The sequence below is a fragment of the Drosophila biarmipes genome, chromosome 3R, assembly GCF_025231255.1.
Source record: "Drosophila biarmipes strain raj3 chromosome 3R, RU_DBia_V1.1, whole genome shotgun sequence".
In the NCBI taxonomy this organism is placed as follows: Eukaryota; Metazoa; Arthropoda; class Insecta; order Diptera; family Drosophilidae; genus Drosophila; species Drosophila biarmipes.
Genome location: NC_066616.1, coordinates 2,978,200 through 2,997,595, shown reverse-complemented (window position 1 = coordinate 2,997,595; position 19,396 = coordinate 2,978,200). Strand labels below are relative to the sequence as shown.

Below are 19,396 nucleotides of genomic sequence, written 5' to 3'. Positions count from 1 at the left end.
CCATGCAATAAATTTTCTTGTTCTCCCGTTAACATCAGTGAAACTAATACACAGTCAATATTGTTCCGTCCAGAAGACCTAGCAAAACTCATTAGGTATCGACTAAAACCAAAAAAGGATCCAGGCGGTGATTTGACAACAGCAAACATATGATAATAGATCACCCATTGTATCACCCATTATACATCACAAAAATCAGCCCTTTTCCAAAAAAATCAATCATTATAATGAAACCGAATCCCGAAAAATATCTTATAAGTTCAGCATCGTATATGCCAATATTCCTGTCAAAACTGTTCGAAAGAAGTCTACCCAGAGAAATAAGTATACAATTCCACCAAATCAATTTCGACTCCCCCAAGCAAAATATGTGATGTACGAGTATATCGGTACGGCGGAGACATATTGAATGCTAGGAACTTAAAAGAACTGACATTGGCGTATTGAACCATGGCTGATTAAAAACAAGAGAGAACGCTAACACATAGTCGAATAACTATCTCGACTGCAAACTAAACGTCACTAAGCTTTTAAATTTAAAATGAAAAATCATTGTTTACCTTATAATAAATGCTTTAATATTGGAAGACATTTGCAAAATTCGAAAAAATTACATTAGGCACACAGGCTAAAGTTGTGTCATTTCAAAGTTCGTTGCAGACTCATTAGAAAACAAAAATATTTACTGCGATACAAAATACTGAATGATAAATAGTTTAAATCATTCATTGTTGAATATAATAATTAAATTTTTTACTCAATTTTTTGGCTAAAAATCTGTTCTCTATCCCTACAATAATTACTTTTTTAAACCATTCTTTCTTTAAAAATTAAACTTTTCAATAAACTAAAAATACATATTTTTTATTTTTATAAGATTAGTCTTCTAAAGTTTTTTTTAGGTTCAACAAGAAGAGAAGGATAAACCCTAATACAATAAATTTTGTCTCGTTCCGATAGGACTCTCACTTCTTATATTTTTCACCAATTGGGTCAAATCCTAAAAATCAAAAGTCGAGAAATCGCACGGTAAAGTTTTTCGGCTTCTTGTATACCTGCTCGACTCTTGCTCATTATTTCTCCTTTAACTTTAAACGTATTTTGCATCTGAAAGTGAAGTGAACCGCACTTATTTTTTTTATAAATAACTACTACACATCCGAGAAAATACAAGAAATGCAGCTTACTTTTAGGCATACTTAGGAGGATGACAGCAATTGTCAACAGTTTCTAGAGAAAAGCTAGAAAAGTAGCCGGTAGTGTTCACGCCAGAGCTTGCTAATAACTCCTAACGATGTAAAAATATAGTAACGATCGCACATACAGCATACAAAAGTTCAAATATCAACTTGTGACAAAAATTTATTATTATAATTATTATAATAATTTATTTATAATAATAATTTTATTTTATAATAATTTATTTATATATATATTATATATTTATTATAAAATACATTTTCTTAATTTTCAAAATCGTACATCTAAACCCAAAATAACAAAACAAAATAAGGAATACACTAGTTATATTATGGAGGTTGAGTTCTATCCCGGTATTAAAAACTAATATTTTAAGTCACATGCTTTATTCTGTGCGGCTTTCATTTTCATTTGTGGTTTTTCTTTTATGTATTTTTTTTGCGTACTGACATTTTTTGCCCAAATTGATAAAATTGTACTGCTTATAGTGCATCAACGTCCATAATATAACTAGTGTATTCCTTATTTTGTTTTGTTATTTTGGGTTTAGATGTACGATTTTGATGAAGCGTGCCCCGAATGTAAAAAATTAAGAAAATGTATTTTATAATAATAAATTATAATAATAAATTTTTGTCACAAGTTGATATTTGAACTTTTGTATGCTGTATGTGCGATCGTTACTATATTTTTACATCGTTAGGAGTTATTAGCAAGCTCTGGCGTGAACACTACCGGCTACTTTTCTAGCTTTTCTCTAGAAACTGTTGACAATTGCTGTCATCCTCCTAAGTATGCCTAAAAGTAAGCTGCATTTCTTGTATTTTCTCGGATGTGTAGTAGTTATTTATAAAAAAAATAAGTGCGGTTCACTTCACTTTCAGATGCAAAATACGTTTAAAGTTAAAGGAGAAATAATGAGCAAGAGTCGAGCAGGTATACAAGAAGCCGAAAAACTTTACCGTGCGATTTCTCGACTTTTGATTTTTAGGATTTGACCCAATTGGTGAAAAATATAAGAAGTGAGAGTCCTATCGGAACGAGACAAAATTTATTGTATTAGGGTTTATCCTTCTCTTCTTGTTGAACCTAAAAAAAACTTTAGAAGACTAATCTTATAAAAATAAAAAATATGTATTTTTAGTTTATTGAAAAGTTTAATTTTTAAAGAAAGAATGGTTTAAAAAAGTAATTATTGTAGGGATAGAGAACAGATTTTTAGCCAAAAAATTGAGTAAAAAATTTAATTATTATATTCAACAATGAATGATTTAAACTATTTATCATTCAGTATTTTGTATCGCAGTAAATATTTTTGTTTTCTAATGAGTCTGCAACGAACTTTGAAATGACACAACTTTAGCCTGTGTGCCTAATGTAATTTTTTCGAATTTTGCAAATGTCTTCCAATATTAAAGCATTTATTATAAGGTAAACAATGATTTTTCATTTTAAATTTAAAAGCTTAGTGACGTTTAGTTTGCAGTCGAGATAGTTATTCGACTATGTGTTAGCGTTCTCTCTTGTTTTTAATCAGCCAATCAGCCATGGTTCAATACGCCAAAGTCAGTTCTTTTAAGTTCCTAGCATTCAATATGTCTCCGCCGTACCGATATACTCGTACATCACATATTTTGCTGGGGGGAGTCGAAATTGATTTGGTGGAATTGTATACTTATTTCTCTGGGTAGACTTCTTTCGAACAGTTTTGACAGGAATATTGGCATATACGATGCTGAACTTATAAGATATTTTTCGGGATTCGGTTTCATTATAATGATTAATGAACATATAGATGTCAAAAAAATGGTGTAAAAATCAATGAAATCAATGCTGAGGACAGCAATGCTGAGGACAGCAAGAATTCTTAAAAATAAAGTTGAATATTTCTTATAACTGCAAGGGTATACAAACTTCGGCTTGTCGAAGTTTACTTCTTGTTTTTAAGGTGGTTTTAGTTTATGCAACCATTTTCTACATTTAAGAAAATTTAGTAAAATTGCCTTTCTTGTATCTCGATAAAATAAATTTTATTTTCGAGTGTGTTCACATTAACGAAAACATATCATTTTACTTGGAGAGAGGATATCAACGCATGGGAGCACATTGACAATACTATTGTTGGATGATCAAACAAAAACAATTCTTAACGAGGTGAAAATATAGTGACGATCGCACAACGAAAATGTAATATAATCTACTAAATAAATACACTTTCTATATTTTTTACATTCTGCTCGCCTAATTAAAATCAAACAACTTAGCAATGGAATTTTTACAAGAATGTGTGGTATGCCAAATGTTGAGAAATCCTAAGGGCTATACAACTTAACATTTCATTTAAAAAGGCTCGAAAAAAGTAAATATATAAAACTTCGGACCATAATTTTCAAGCGGTGGTATTTAGACAAATCGTGTTTAAAAGGCGTACATAGTATTTCGAAATACCTTTCTACTGACGTATAGCACAATCCTGTAGCTTCACTACTTTACATGTTACGGGTATACACAATTAAGCTATTTATAGCTGTTCTCTCGCCAAACTAGATAGTTTTTCCAAAAGAGGTACAACTAATTTTTCTTATATTGAGCTGTTTAAGGACTGTTTTCAGGACTCTTAAATAACGTTTTGGTTCAATCTGACCAAAAAAATAAAATTTTCAATTTGAGAGGACCCCGAAAATCTTGTTTTGCGTATTACTTTTGAACGAAGAACCCGATTTTGACAGTTGAGATGTCATTCGAAGCGTATTTGATAGCGGGGGGCTATTATCCCCTCCGGCCCCAACAGATTCAATTTTCCAAATTTTAACTTTTACACTTTCACCACTTTTCCTTCCACACCAGTTAATTTTTTTAAAGTCCTGGTATGCAGTCCTGGTATCCTTTTTGCGATACCTTTCTCGAAACAATCGGATGATTACTGTAGATTCTCATTTCTTCGTGTATATATAGTAGTCGCCTTCGCACACCCTTTTGGTGCATTGCGTCACTACGTGGACTGCCGTTCACAGTGATAATTCTTCGTCACAAAACTTGGTATTGGATCAGATAGTAGAGTATGAAAACTGATTTATGCTTTTTGTTTGCTTTTTCAGGCCATCTTATGGTTGTAAACAAATAACGCTACTACCTTAAAGTAGACCAAATAAAAAAGGAAGAACGCTGTAGTCGAGTGCCTCGACTATCAGATACTTGTTACTCAGCTTAAGGGAGCTAAAGGGAAATAAAGAAATATAAACAGCAAAGCGATACCACCTACCCGTCTTTTGGGCATCGTCGGTGGGGTCTTTCGCGTATTTTTTGTGTTTTCTCGATTTTTAGATTTTGGTTACAATACATCTCCTGCATGAAAACGGCCGAAGTTAATTTTTTTTCTTTGGGTCTCGGGTAAGGGTTTCCATCGAAATTAACTTGCTCAATCGGAATTTTTTCTGGCATTTCCTTAGCTCATCTGAGTTTCCCCTGAAAAACATACCCTGAGAATATTAGCCGCCTTTTTGCCTTTCGCCCACTCTTTTGTGTGACTACTATCCATATACTGTACATTTGACAGTGTGTTCTCCAGGTGTCGACACTGACTCGGTGCGCATTGTCACCACAAGTACTGCCGTAAACAGTGCCATAATGTGAAGGAATTTCCTTTTTTTCTATAAGTTATTAAGCAGATAGTTTCAAAATTTGCTAAGAAAATTCTGGCGGTCTTTTAGTGCGAACGTGAGGGCTCACGATTCACGATTCACGATTTTTTGCTTGTGAGAGGGGGTCTAGCCGTCCTCCCCAAATGCAATATTATACGCAACAGTTGTTACTGCGATGCACCTGTCAAACCAGAGCTTTTTCGAACGCTTTTTGTACACTTTCTGGGGTAGAGGGATTAAGCTCCCTAGTGTTAGCTTTGAGACAATTTTTCCATCCAGTGTATTTGCAGCAAATCCGATTTAAACCACGGGTTCAATCCCAAAGTCGTTTATTTTATTATTTATGAAACGGCCGCTGCATACTCCGCAAGACCTAACAACTGCCCCAGAAGACTTTGCAAAATCGAAAGTGATTATTAAAGTTGTAGAAGTTGCTGTTTTATCTTTTGTTAAACAATTTTACGGGTCTCAAGCATGGTTTTCGTGAATGCGTTGAAGCCACTTTGAATTCCGCAACGTCCCAAACAATTTATTTACTCTGGTTCCCTGCCTTTGTCCTGCGAAAAATCGATTCCAGTTATCCTGTGCCACCGTGCTGTCATATTCCCGAGCTTTCGCTTTCGTATTGCAGTGAAAGCAAAGTAGAGCGACAGGCCGTTCGGTCCAGGTGTAATGAATTCGGAGTAGAGGACGTTGTTTTCGCCAGGACTCTCGCATGAGCCAAGATGATTGTTACGTCCGCTTTGGGCTTGGATAGCACTCCGACGTTGGGTACGTATGCGGACCACCTAAACCACCCCAATCTTACCTGATCTGTCGATCTTATCATCAGGCACCGTCGAGGTGACCACGCTGTTGGGCGCCTTTTTCGGGGTCCTCGTTCTGCTGCTCCTCCTGTTCCTGTACATCAGTCGCAAGTGCTGTTTCCACTACCGCCATGCCATTAACTGCTGCGACGAGCGCCACTTGGCGGCCAAGTGCGTCCAAAAGATCAGTGAGTACAGAGGACTGGGAGGGACTAGGTCGTTCCCCAGGTGAGCTGACTCGAGCTGACCCGTTTCTGTTCTTCCAGCACGGAAGCGACGCTACGAGAACACCAGTTCCGACTCGGAGGAGGACATCCTGCGGCGCCTGAGGTGGCACCAACAGCACCAGCTGGGCGAGAAGCCGGGCGGCTACGGGCTGGGGATCAGTCAAGCGAATCCGCTGACAGCACAGGGCTTTAACTACCAACAGACCGGCGCTGACCTGCAGCGGGTCACGGTGACGCGTGACCCCTTGGCCACCGCCGAGCGGGGCAAGGTCGGAATCCCGTCTTCGCACAGCGAGTGCAGCTCAAACGACTCCATGGAGGCTTCCGTGGACAGTCATACCGGCATCCTTATGGCCGTGAGCAAAGGTAAGGCTACCGGGGTCAGGAGCAGCTAGTTGACATAAGTCGCAATGAGTCTTGACTTCTTGACAGCCACAGCCCCTCACCCGGCAACATCTTTTCGCAATCCGTATGCGGAGCACCGAGCCAAGACGCAGGCTCTAAGGTACCAACACAGGGTGGAGGTGGCTGCCCCACTCAAAATCGAAAAGGAGCAGGACAGTGTCGTCGTGGTCCCGATCGGCAGCACGTTCAGCACGAGCAATAACAACCCAAGTGCTACGACCAACAACAATACAAGCAGCAACAATAACGATGACGTAAGTTGTAATAAGTTCAACAGTTTCCCAGCAATTATCTTCCAACCGAAAAAATCTCAGTGACCTATTGAACTAGGTAACTTAACAAGTTAGCCAACCAAACGCAAAACGCAAAATTTGGGGTGACCATATTTGTAACTTCAGAATTACCTGTCCTGGGAGCCTTATAGGACTATTAAGTAGCTCGAGATAAAAAATTTTAGTCCTACGACTGTTTGAAAACCCGCTAAAGGGGAAATAAAAAGCTGTGCAACAGAAATTTGATGAGAAAAAATGCTTATTATATATTTTTTACTTAAAAGGAAAACATTTAAAAGTTTGTCATCGACCTTTTTTAAATAAATTTTTTAAAAGCCCGAAAAATTTGATGTTAGATATTATTAAACCTCAAATGTGATGTTACAGCAAGAATGGAACTCCTTTTTATAATTGATTTTTAAAACAAGAAAGGAAACTAACTTTAGCAAGCCGAAGTTCCTAAGCCGTTTCAAGTCGTTCCCGTAAAAGCATGGTAGGTCGAGAGATTTTCGATTTTTTATCATTTTGAAATTAATCCGAGTTCCTGGCAGCTAATGGATATGGTCGTCTGATTCTTTAAAAATTGTATTCCAAATTATGAAATAAAAGGGAATATCACCTAAGATAAATTAAAAGTAATTTTTACTATTCCTATGTGAGCTATACGCTAAGTTGTCCGATGCGGCTCGGTTCCACTAATATAGTATCTGCGCAATATATACGGGTTTCATCTCATAGCTTCAAAACTGAAAGACTAGTTTGCGTAGAATTAAGCAGATGGACAGACGGACATGGCTAGATCGACTCGTCATGTGATGCTGATCAAGAATTTATTAACTTTATGGGTTCGGAAACGTCTCCTTCACTAAGTTTTAAACTTCTTAGTGCAATTTTATACCTTATGCAGGGCTGAAACTTTTGATATCAAACAAAAACACCTCTTAACGAGGTAATGGGTCGTGATTTGCTGTGGAATAATGCAAGTAAGTTCGACTAAATAAAAACCCTTCGTAAAATCAGTAGAATACACCTTTGATGCGAAATATTTGGCTGAAGCGGGCAGAATGATATCATTTTAGGTGGTGTATTTACTTAACAGGTGTTGGGGCAGGCTAGGCTGCCATAAGAATGATCTTAAATATCTTTTCAACTTAATACAAAAATTGTTATATTTTGTTAAAAATCAGAAAGACCTAAGAAAGTTTCTATACTTGTTTTTTAAATTTCAGTAAACCTCTCAGAATCCATCGATACCGAGAACAAAATATAGAAAAGCCCTAAAAATATAATTTTTAATAGGGAGTAAGCTTTTTTTTACAGTAATGACAAAAAAAATAAATATTTTTTCAGTCAAGTGTTAGTGATTTACCAAAAAAGTAAAGAAATCATGAAACCATTTTGAAATAATTGATACTCAATGGACCGCGGTTTCTTTAGATTCACTCAAAGGTATATGTTGGTCACGGGAGTTATCCCATCGAGGATTTTAAATTCGCAGACCAGCGTCTGGCTTGCTCTATAAACAATATCTAACAACAATTTCGAGTATTAAGGAATGCTTATTACCTAAAAAAAGAAAATCTTGAAAAATTCAATTGCAAGAGAACCACGCATTGGCGCGGTACAACATTTGGACCGAAATGATCAAGAAATGTCCGACCATCAAGAGACCTTTTTTCGTGATTACCTGTACATAAACCCCACTGGCTAAAAAACTACCCTTTGCAGGAACCCCTGTTTGACACCAGCGATCTTGGCTCGATTAAATCGGATGACCTACTGGTAGGGATTGATCCCAAGGTCCCAGCTGTCCAGCGCGGACCCATCGAGCTAGAATTGTCATTGCTGTACGACGCCCCCATGCGGAAGATGACTGTGCACGTGATGCAGGCTAGAAGCATTCCGCCTCTAGGCAGTGGTCAGCCCACCCACACGCAGGTGCGGATGCTGATGCTGCCCAGCAAGAAGCAGAAACTGAAGACCAAGATCCGCAGCGGCGAGAACCCTCAGTACATGGAAAGCTTCCTGCTGCACCGTGTTAACCCGGAGGAAGTGAACAACATGGGCCTTCGGGTGCGGCTTTACGGTTGCGAGCGGCTACGCAAGGAGCGCCTGATTGGGGAGGCCTATGTAAGCTTCGCGACTGTGGATCTGGAGCTGGAGACGAACCTGTGGCTGCCGCTTGAGCCCCGTAACACCTCCTCAGGTCTGGGCTCCACCAGCGATCTCTTGAGCTTGGCGCGATCGGATAGCGCAGGCTCCACTTCGTCCATGCAACACGGTGGAGTGTCCGAGTTGCTGCTGGGCCTAAGCTACAACGGAGTCACCGGAAGGCTGAGCGTGGAGATCATCAAGGGCAGTCAGTTCCGCAGCCTGTCGCTAAACAAGGCACCAGACACCTACGTTAAGATGGTAATGGTTAGCAGCATAGGGCAGGAGATATCTCGGGCCAAAACTTCAACTCGTAGAGGCCAGCCCAACCCCCTCTTCAAGGAGACATTCGCCTTCCAGGTGGCCTTGTTCCAGCTCAACGACGTCACTCTGATGATCTCCGTGTACGCCAAGCGGCACATGAAGAAGAACGAGATGGTCGGCTGGTTCAGCCTCGGCCTGAACTCGTCCGGATCGGAGGAAGTGGCCCACTGGGCGGATGTGTGCGAAATGCCTAAGGGCGAGATGCTGGCCCGCTGGCACGTTTTGGTGGATTCCTGATTCGAGCAGCTGGGCCAGCCCTCTGGACGCAGCGGAAAGGCCCTCCGAAAGCTGGGCCTTACTGCGTTTAAGGACCGGTCCCGCGAGAAAGGTTCAAGTAAGTCGTGCCTGGAGGAGGATACTGCTCAATTCCCTGCAGACAATGCGGTTGCAGTCGATATTGAGCCGGGCCTGGAACTGGACTTTGTTTAAAGCAAAGGTCGGTGTTTGTGATTTGTTTTTACGAGGGTCGATGCACTTACGACGGCTGTTGTCGTCTAGTGTTTGGCCCGGGATGAGACAGACCAAATGGTTTGGATCATCTGATCAATCTAGCCTAGACTGGGCCATGATGTATTTGTAGTTTGGAATCAATTTGGCACACATTTTGTTCATAAAATGTGAGAAATATGAAACACTAAAACGAATAACTTAGAATTTTGAAATTTTATACGCAATGGTAGGTGCTACCTAAAGTGCAATACCAGTACATAAATTACTACTCAAAATTTGAATTTTATGATTGTTTGTGATAAAGATTACTATTTGATTATCTGAGGGGCGAAAAGAGTACGCACACGTACGTTTATGCATCTGTACTCATATACAGATAAGTGACGAATTTTTGTAATTAACCTTTCTGCATCTTATATTTAAATATTAAGCCCGGCTGCCCAAAGTCTGTTAGGACTAGCACTTTTTTATTACAGAAAATATGAAAACCGAAAATACATACATACATAGGAACAATTGTAGTTAATACAAACATGCATAAATGCGTCATACCTGCAAGTTCACACACATGAATTGATACAATTAACTCTTGCTATTTTGATCAAGAGCTATGCTCGTGTTCCAGTTTTGATATTCAGAGAAAGACAAAGAAGAAAGTATCGGTACCTTAGAATTCAAACGCACAAGACATCTTCTACATCAGAAGAACAGTTGGCAAAACAAAGTTGATTCACAAATTGGAACCTACAATGTAATACATGCATGTCGATTTTATTAGAGCTTTATTTCGAAGTAAGCATTGGACAACTGAGCTGGGTACTTGGGGTCCTTAGATCGAATAACCGACGACTTTATCGGTGTGGTTGAAATACTTAATGCTCCCTTAAATGTGAGCGTATCGTTTAAGCATTGAACAGCATGAATTACATAAGTTTAACTTATAAAGACAGTTACTTGAAAGCTTTAATAAATATCTAAACTAATTTATTTTTAAATTCCATTTAAATTGAAACATGAAAATCAAGAACTATTAAGCTATTGCCATGCTCGTGCAATAAACTTAATATTCGTTTGTATGTAAAACCATATGAATGTATTTTGTAAATTAAGTGCATACATCTTTTTAAAATCTGTATGTTTTGAGTGTCGAATATTTTATAAGCACATTTCAAGAGAATGTGTGTTCGTTGTTCAACAAATGCGATATATTAGCTAGACCTACAACTTTATGTTGTATGGAAAGAGAGGCTAAATATAATCAAATTTTCGAGAACGTTAATGTCAGTATTAAACATTTCAAAGCAGTACAACAGCGGTTAACCTCGACCCAAGGTTCGGAGATATTGTCAAATATTTCTGACTCTGAGCAGGATCTCCCTCCATTAATTACAAGCAAATAAAGTGATCTCTTTTTTGAGACGGATAACATAACATCTATTTCTACTCCTCAATTTAAACAATTAAATTGTCATTGTTGATTATCAAAAGAATAATTTTAGTATAACTTAATTGCCATTTAAAATAAACCGATATTATATCAAAACCAAAACTATACAACTTTTTCTTCTTAGTTTGCAAGCTAATCCTAGCAAACGTTTATTTTCTACGTTTTTTCTTAATTTTTCCGCCGTTGCCTAAGTATTGGTCTTCATCGTCACTATCCACATTTGATTCCGTGCTTTCCTTAGTTAGTGTGCTTGAATCGCCGCCTTGCTGAGCGCCCCATTCCTTTCGTAGCTCACTAAGCATGCCTGGGGTCAAAAGGCCTTGCGCGAGCAACCTTTCGGTAAGGCGTCCACGCGAAGTGCTCGGAAGACGAGGCTTCGTTACGTGTGTCGCTCGGCGCATTACATAGCTGTGAGTCTCTCCGTCCTGGCTAGCCTCGGTGTTTTTAAGCAAACGAGTTATTTGAAAGACGCCCTGCTGTATAATCTCATCCAGTTCCTTCTGTGCTTCCCGCACGTTGGCTGCCTCGGGAAAAAGATCAACAAACCGATAGCTGTATGAACAAGGCTAATTAGTTATTTTGCGTTAATCGAATTCTGTTGAACTTGCCTTAGCCAAAGATACAGATCCATCACATCAAATACAGCCTCTAGATGGACCAAGTCCAAGATAGTCTTTGGAAGCTTAAACGGCCAACCACAATTTTTTTTGATGAAATCAAAGGTAATGTGCTCGTTGCGGCTATATTGCCGAGCTACTTTTAGGAACATGGAACAAACAAATGGCATTTTACGATTAATGGGAGCGCAGCAAAAGACGTAACGAGCCCGCAAAGGCAGCGGAACATGTTGTATCATTTCGGCCAAGAACTTGAAGTCTTCAATGTTGCACATAAAGTATAGGGAATCGTCAACAGTGCACAGATTTACAAATATGTCCATTAGGTTGCTCAAGGTCGAGCTCGGCAAGTGGTAAGCGTAAAGTTCAATCTGATCGGCTGTCGGATGAAGCCCCGCCTGCTTCAACGGCTCAGGGGTTTGATCTAATATGCGCTGGAGGGTCTGCAAGTCCTCCGACTTAAAGGTAGTTACAAACCCGTGCTCCCACTGAGTTCGGAAGCGGCCTGCTCTTCCCGCTATCTGAAGGGCCGATGAAACCGATATCGTGTCGATCTCGCGCTCTCCTCGCTCATTCATCGTCGGCTTGATCAAGGAATAGAATATTATTCGACGAATGCTTCTGTAAGTAAATATCGTCCGCTTAAGATCTGGCTGGAACCCAAATGCTGCAACATCTCTCTTACAGGTTCAAGCCCATGCCTATGGCGTCTGTCGCTACCATTACTTTGCAGCTATTGGCGGGGTCATTAAACTTCGCGGCTTGCGCGAGCTTTGTACCAGGAGGCAGACCTCCATATATAACGGCAACCTCCTTGCCTCTAGAAAACGTTTATCAGAAATCAATCAGATAATACGAATAAGTTTTACTGACCGTGCCTCTATTTCGCGGGAAACCGTATATATATCATGTTTGCTGAAGCAGACTATGCAATCGCCGGCCACGACATTGTCCAATGAGCCCAAAGCAGTGCTTTCGACTGTTAGCTCTGTAAGCCGATCGTAGCGCCGCACTTCAACTGTTTCATTGGTGGTCTCGCATATCTTCTGCAAGAGATCTAATGCGCCTGGCTCCCCACAAACGTGTACTTCATCTGCGATCAGGCCGAGGAACGCCCGGGTCCAAGCCCATCCGCGTTGAGGGTCGCGGATCTGCTGTATTTCGTCGATTACAGCCACCTCATCTAAACCAGAATAATCAGATTAGAATTAGTTTAAAAACAGGGAGCGATAAAAGTACATGGAGTGTTGACCGATGTCATTTCCACAGTGCACGCAACATGGTTGGCCGGCGAACTTTCGCTGATGCCATACTTCCGCTCCTCTCCCGTCACCAAATCGCAGGGTGTGCCGCGCTCATTAGCCTTATTGTACACCTCCGTGGCTAAAAGCTTAAGGGGTCCGCAGTAAACCCCGGACTTCGCACTTAGATACCTCTCCATGGCGTGGTAAGTCTTTCCGGAGTTTGTGGGTCCCGCGTGAAACACTATTTTCCGGGTAATGGCGCGAGCGTTGCTGTACCAGTTCGCAGGCTGCCTTAGGTCGGATATCTTCTTTAGGTCGTCCATGCAATCTAAGTGCGGGAACACCGTCTTTGCGTGACGCAGGAAGTATGGGAAAATGTCATCGATGTGGCCCGCTCCCTGCGTAATATCGCTAAAAGTAATGTGCAGGTCCACAGGAAGGTTCTCCGCCTCTATACAGTATCTCCGGAATGAGCCGAAAGCCTGCTGCTGTAAGTAGGCTTGGAACGGATGCAAGGTAAGACAAGGTGGGCTAAAAATTCAGAGCTTACGTACCGTCTAGCCCGTTTTCGGTGCATAGAGACTTGATTTCGCGGCGTTGGGTAAACTTGTTGAGGATCTTTAGGAGCTCAGCCTTTTCCAGTTTGCCCACCAGCTCGGATCCCACGTCCTCGCACTCGGCACTAGCCTGCACTTGCACCGGCTTAAACAGCGCGGATACGTTCGTCTCCTGCTTTTTCCGGGAGAATTGAAAGCCCGCCCGGTGCAGATTTCGCAAATTTGGAGATATCAAAAAACATGGACGCATGCAGTGTGGCTGACGGACAACGCCCAGCAGGCTGACGCAGCGCCTGCAGTTTTGCATAGCCGAAAACTGCGATGTAAAAAAGCCCGGTTTTAATTCAACAATTCTCTTTAATCAATTTGCAAGCCCACGTTGTTAGCTCTGATATAACAGAAGCACAGCTGTTTGTAAGGTGGCGAATGCTCACGTACTCTCTTGAAGTCACTAGTCGGGCATTGCCACATCGATAGTTTATTAAGGTAATACCCTCTACACACCTCCGCTTAGTACCCTATGTGCATAGCCGCGTAATATCCTCTGCACACAGCCGCCAAAAATCACTGTTACTATTATAAGAGAATTCTTTAATAGAAAATCGGAATAAACAATTCTTAATCGAAGGAAGAGGACATGAAAATTCAGTTTTCACGAGAAAAAAATTAAAACTGCACACAGCTAAATACAATTTGAACGCTAGCATGTGTAATGATTTTAGCACCCAATTATTTTATGACTCTAAACAATTTTTTCAGTTTCAACTGTTTGGATCTTTAAAGTATTTATAACATAACATAATATGTTTTCGTAGTTTATGTTTCAATATTTACTGCCAAGAGGAATTCAGAGATGCACAAAAAAATCGTCTGGTGCACAAAGAAATAAAAATAAATGGAAAGGTTTTTTTTTAATCTATTTTAATAAATAGTGCCGCGGATGCTTCTCCGTGCCATTTTAAATGCTGTTCCGATTCCCAATATGTCAACATGTGCCTTGGGGAGTTGATGCCGGAATGTGTACGAGTTGTACCGCTGATACTGCAGGCTGGTCTCTTCCAGCTGTTCTTTATTTCCTCCCTAAAGAACCCACAATTTACTTTCTTGCACACGCCCGGCAGGAAGTCCATGTAGGGAACAAAGTCCCTCTGCTTTTGCTCCTTTTAACAGGCTTCTTGATTGGATTACCTCCAGGACCTGAAGCGGATTGCATCCAGTAGGTCAAGTGTTACTACATAATAATGGGTAACATCGTGGATTGGGCGACCTTTTTGAACTGCACTGACACAACACCTCTTCTTAACGAAGACAGTTAAAGTTTACATTTCTTATTCTTAGGACCGCGGCTAATGGGGTCCATCGGAATTCCCTCGCTAAATCTGGTATATTTATTAGCAGTCTACTGGCGTCTCGCCCACTCCTATGGTCAGCCCGCGGTTTTTGCCTCGGGAAAAACTTTCAAAGGGACCATGCCATCTTATCCAAATAAACTTCAGTAAATGTCATACACATGTCATGTTATTACTGCAGTATAAAGAACTTATAATACACTTTGTAAATTGATATAATGCATACTAGTGATGCTAAGATGTTGGAGAGTTGCCATTGCTTCCTAATAAAATAAGTTAACAACTCCTAATCCAACAGCCTCGAGGTTGTAGAGTTGCAGTACTTCACGAAAGAGAAGTATGCATGTAAATTCTGCATATGTACTAAGAATAGACGGCTGATAAACTTTAACAATTCAAAAGTTTCACAGTGTAGGTAACAATAACTGATTATAGAAAAATGAGCCATGCAATGCAATGCCATAACTGTTATAAGGTGTAAAAAATGTGAGCTACGGTATCGCTCCTCTCTAAAGAATCTTCGAACAGTGGCAACTCTGAGTATTGTTTGTCAAAACCAAAATGACTCACTTGGACTGTTAAACGAAACACAAGTTTTAGTAAAACAAATTCTCAAAAGTCTACCTTCCCGACAGTGCAATGGGCTTATTTGGCAAAACTCCCAGTAAAGATCCCAAGGAGCAGGTAACTAAGCTGGGGCGGCGCGTAGAAATGCTCGAGGAATGATGTCATCCCAGTTTGTTTTGATTTTAATTTGAATACCTGCATACAGCAGTTTGCATCTTAGTTTTTTCTCTGCTCCATGTATTCCGTTTAGGTGCAGGAGTGGACGCACAAGATACGGAAAGAGGGAAACCAGCTGGATCGCCAGATTCGAAGTATTCAGCGGGAGGAGGAGAAAGTTAAGCGCTCGCTTAAGCAGGCGGCCCAGAAAAATGACCGTGACACTTGCGTCATTCTGGCCAAGGAGATTGTAAACGCGCGGAAGGCCATTACCCGCATATACACGTCAAAAGCGCATCTTAACTCTATCCAGATGCAAATGAAGAACCAGCTATGTGAGTGAGTGCCCACGCTTTTCTCAGCCGACTAACGACCTCCTTCCAGCCACGTTGCGGGTAGCCGGATCTCTGCAAAAATCCACGGAGGTCATGCAGGCCATGCAGAGTTTGGTGAGATATCCGGAGCTGGCCGGCATAATGCGCGACATGTCCAAGGAAATGATGAAGGCTGGCATCATCGAGGAGATGTTGGACGAGACCATGGACTCGCTGGAGGAGTCCGAGGAATTGGAGGAGGAGGCGGGCAAGGAGGTGGACAAAGTTCTGTGGGAGATCACGGACGGCAAGCTCGGTGAAGCTCCCCTGCCTCCAGAGGCTACACCGGCAGACAAGGCGTCAGCGTCTGCAGCCAGCGTCGAAATTGCGGTTGAGGACGATGATGACGAAGGCGAAGAATTGCAGGAGATGCAAAGCCGACTGGCTTCGCTGCGATCTTAGATATTAGACCACTGTGCGGATAGCATTTAGATTCCAACGTAGTGGGAAGTGATTCTGATTGGCCCGCCCCTTTAAAATTCGAAACAACAAAACACACGTCAGCACTTTATCATAAACACCAAAACAATTTTCACAAACTAATCTTCAGTTTTTATATTATAAGTGATCAGTTCAAGTTGTTTTGAACGCGTTATAATTTAAACAAGTTTACTTTATTTATTGTATAATTTACCTTGTATTAAAAGTCGATATTTGCTGCGGCATGTCTAAATACAAGTAATTTGTAGAAGCTAGGACTAGGACCTAACATTGTTTTCTATCCAGTCCAAATACGCCGCCACCCTTGTGTACACGCCCGGCCATCCCTTTAAACCGCAGGGTGTGGGTCCATAGGACACCACTCCGGCAATATAGTAGTTAGAATATCCACTGGAATAGTCCTCAAGCAAGAGAGGCCCTCCAGAGTCTCCACGACAGGAGTCTACACCCTCCACTCCGCCTGCGCACAACTGGTTGGCAGTGATAGTCCTGCGTTGGCTGGCGTAGCGCTGATTGCAGACATCAGTCGAAACCGGATCCAATTCAGCCTTAAGCTTAATGTTGGACGTGAAGTTTGTCTCGGTGCGACCCCATCCGGCCACCACAACCTTGCGGCCTAGAAAAATATTGTTGTGTTGCGACGTCAGAGTGGGCAAGCACACTGGTGAGATGAAGTCAGTGTACTGAACTTCGTCCTGCAGCCGCAGTAACGCGATGTCGTTTAACTGGTCACGGGAGTTTCCCGGGTACTGTGGGTGCGGAATCCGTTGTACAACAGGGCAGTCAATGTACGGCTCGTTGCAGTCGCGTTGACCGTTTTTACCGGTTGTGCAATCCGGATTGGTGCTCGCATCCCATTCGCCCAGGCGAACTCCAGTCAGCTGCCAGTCGCTGGGAATGGCCGAGACGCAGTGTGCTGCCGTCAGCACGTATCGATTGTTTATCAGAGATCCGCCGCAGTGGTGACCTTTCACATTGCCGGCTGGAAAGAACAGGGTTAGTCTTGGACCAGGACGCATTTTCTTTACTCACGCTTCGTGTACTCAATCAGCGCCATCCAAGGGAACTCGCGCTTGCCCGTTTCCTTGCCGCCCACCACGCGGTCTCCAAAATTTTCGCCACAATTGGGAGCTTGAGGCAGTAGACTGTTTCTGGGTCTCTGTGGCTGCTGGACACGCATGCGGCTATTTGCACAGCAAACCTAAAAAAAATGTTGAAATCCCTTTAATAAAGTCTACCGCGGTGACACAAAAAATCATCCACTCAAATAAAAATTGAAATATTTATTTGTTCCCGGCTGTAGCAGGAAATTATTACTGCAACGTTAAAACAATTTACTACTCTTTATGTTTCGAAAACGAAATTTAACATGATGAAGTCGTCCCATTTGTATACCCTTGCAAAGGGTAACAAGGTTTTAAGTTAGAAGTTTGCAACGCAGTGAAGGACACCAAATAAATTATATATATTATTGGTCAGCATCACTATACGATCTGGATCGAATAACTATATCTTATAGCTCCCATAGGAATATGCGAAACTTTTAAAAAATTATGCCTTTGGTGTTTTTTAACATAAAACCTCCATGATTGGAAATAACAATTTTTAATTAGTTCTGAATTTTGAAGTCGATTTTATCAAAATCGGACGAGTACAGCTTATGGCTGCTATAGAAACGATCGGAAAATTAGTGGGAAAATAATATGAAATAAGGAAGAACGCTATAGTCGAGTGCCTCGACTATTAGATACCCGTTACTCAGTTAAAGCCGTTTGTGGGCGTTAGAGTGGGCATGGCACATTTTTTAGGTCAGTCGATAGATATTGATGAGACAAATCCAATTCAGTTAAAATTTGGACTCTATCATAAAAACTGTAGGCGCTACAGACTTTCGCGGATTGTGGGCGTGGCACCCCGCTCAAACAAATTTGCGCTGCTCAGGAACACCAGGAATCTGCATGCCAAGTATGCCTGTCTTACCTCTTATACTTTCCGAGATCTCATAATAAGTATGGGCATAAGTATTTTGGCGAAACAAAAGTTAAATATACTAATAATTTGAACTTTCTTCCTGTAAACTTTGGCATTAATTAATTAATTAAAGGTAATTTAAATGTCGTTTGAACGATACAATAGTCTTCTTGAACCATTCAGTACTTATTTAAAACGTCAAATTTGCGTGAAATTATATTTTTTAAACTTTTTTCTTCGTCATGAAATCTAAATTTTATAATTGCAAAAAGTTTCTTCAAAAATCATTTTGCTTATAGTTTTCATCGTTTTAAAGGTGACAATGTCGAAAGAATTTTTATCAAGAAAAAAAATAGGACAGACGGACTCGACTAGATTGACTCAGAAGGAAATTCTGAGTCAATCTAGTCGAGTCCGTCTGTCCGTATGAACGCTTAGATATAGAAAACTATAAGAGCTAGGGGAGTCGGACCTGACGTGCATATTCCTGGGCTTCCTGGGCTTCCTGCGCAGCGCAAGTTGGTTTCTGTTTGTCCGCCGCACACTTAACCGTATACTGAAATAGCGGGTAGGTGGCGCTTTACAATATCGCTTTGCATCTTATATATCTTCATTTCTCTTTTCCTCCCTTAAGCTGAGAACGCCTATACCGTTCTTCCTAGTTTTAGAATACATTTAATAAAAAATGGGCACTTACAAGGACCTGACCATTGCGATAGCCGCACTGGCTGCTTCGTAAGTATCGTCGATCTTGTTCAGAAACCGCTCCGCGCTGAACCAGTTCGAAGAGATACCCACATTCTCTCAGGTTTATGCAGGTGCCGCTGCTCTCATCTGGCGTTGTGCAATACCCAAAGATCTCTGGAGAGCAAAGATAAAGATAAAACCCGGATTAGTGACACGGCGAGTGTGTACAATTGCGGGAAAGGGAATTCCTGCGCGATGAGACCAGCCCACTATGATTGACTTGGCTCCAATCGACGGGGTGAAGTTCAGCACTGATAGGCGATGGCATTGTGCTACTACTTGCCTTGTGCATCTGTGCTGCTTGCTCCCACCAAAAGCCCCAATATCACGACCAGAAAAAAGTCCGGTTTCATGATGATATCTTGGCTGCACTTTACAAATGTTCGTGGAAGAACGATCCGTTGACTGGGCGCCTGCTGAAAACACACTGACTGTGGCTGGGAACTGGCG

The 19,396-nt window shown here is 41.2% G+C and overlaps 4 protein-coding genes across 6 annotated transcripts; 2 read left to right on the top strand and 2 right to left on the bottom strand.

Annotated features, from left to right (window-relative positions):
• The first annotated feature begins 5,069 nt into the window (after positions 1 to 5,069).
• LOC108024947 (synaptotagmin-14) lies at positions 5,070 to 11,025 on the top strand. 2 transcript variants are annotated; one of them, XM_017095177.3, is made up of 5 exons: positions 5,070 to 5,612; positions 5,674 to 5,835; positions 5,914 to 6,240; positions 6,313 to 6,533; positions 8,280 to 11,025. In XM_017095177.3, the coding sequence occupies exons 1-5, from the start codon at positions 5,567 to 5,569 to the stop codon at positions 9,261 to 9,263; spliced, it is 1,740 nt and encodes a 579-aa protein (XP_016950666.1). In that variant the 5' UTR covers positions 5,070 to 5,566; the 3' UTR covers positions 9,264 to 11,025. The 2 variants fall into 2 exon arrangements, with proteins under 2 accessions (XP_016950666.1, XP_016950663.1); XM_017095174.3 differs by having other exon boundaries at positions 6,307 to 6,533.
• On the bottom strand, positions 10,882 to 13,756 carry LOC108024944 (ATP-dependent RNA helicase SUV3 homolog, mitochondrial). 2 transcript variants are annotated; one of them, XM_017095164.3, is made up of 6 exons: positions 13,339 to 13,756; positions 12,780 to 13,283; positions 12,414 to 12,723; positions 12,226 to 12,360; positions 11,532 to 12,161; positions 10,882 to 11,475 (listed from the first exon to the last, which is right to left on the bottom strand). In XM_017095164.3, the coding sequence occupies exons 1-6, from the start codon at positions 13,646 to 13,648 to the stop codon at positions 11,073 to 11,075; spliced, it is 2,292 nt and encodes a 763-aa protein (XP_016950653.1). In that variant the 5' UTR covers positions 13,649 to 13,756; the 3' UTR covers positions 10,882 to 11,072. The 2 variants fall into 2 exon arrangements, with proteins under 2 accessions (XP_016950653.1, XP_016950654.1); XM_017095165.3 differs by having other exon boundaries at positions 12,780 to 13,272; positions 13,339 to 13,458.
• Positions 13,757 to 15,202: 1,446 nt separating this feature from the next.
• LOC108024986 (charged multivesicular body protein 3) lies at positions 15,203 to 16,491 on the top strand. The gene is made up of 3 exons (XM_017095240.3): positions 15,203 to 15,374; positions 15,508 to 15,748; positions 15,798 to 16,491. Exons 1-3 carry the CDS (start codon positions 15,330 to 15,332, stop codon positions 16,187 to 16,189), a joined length of 678 nt encoding a protein of 225 aa, XP_016950729.1. The 5' UTR covers positions 15,203 to 15,329; the 3' UTR covers positions 16,190 to 16,491.
• LOC108024985 (melanization protease 1) lies at positions 16,366 to 19,396 on the bottom strand. Its single transcript, XM_017095239.3, has 4 exons — positions 19,230 to 19,396; positions 18,897 to 19,060; positions 17,261 to 17,429; positions 16,366 to 17,210 (listed from the first exon to the last, which is right to left on the bottom strand). The coding sequence occupies exons 1-4, from the start codon at positions 19,297 to 19,299 to the stop codon at positions 16,486 to 16,488; spliced, it is 1,128 nt and encodes a 375-aa protein (XP_016950728.1). The 5' UTR covers positions 19,300 to 19,396; the 3' UTR covers positions 16,366 to 16,485.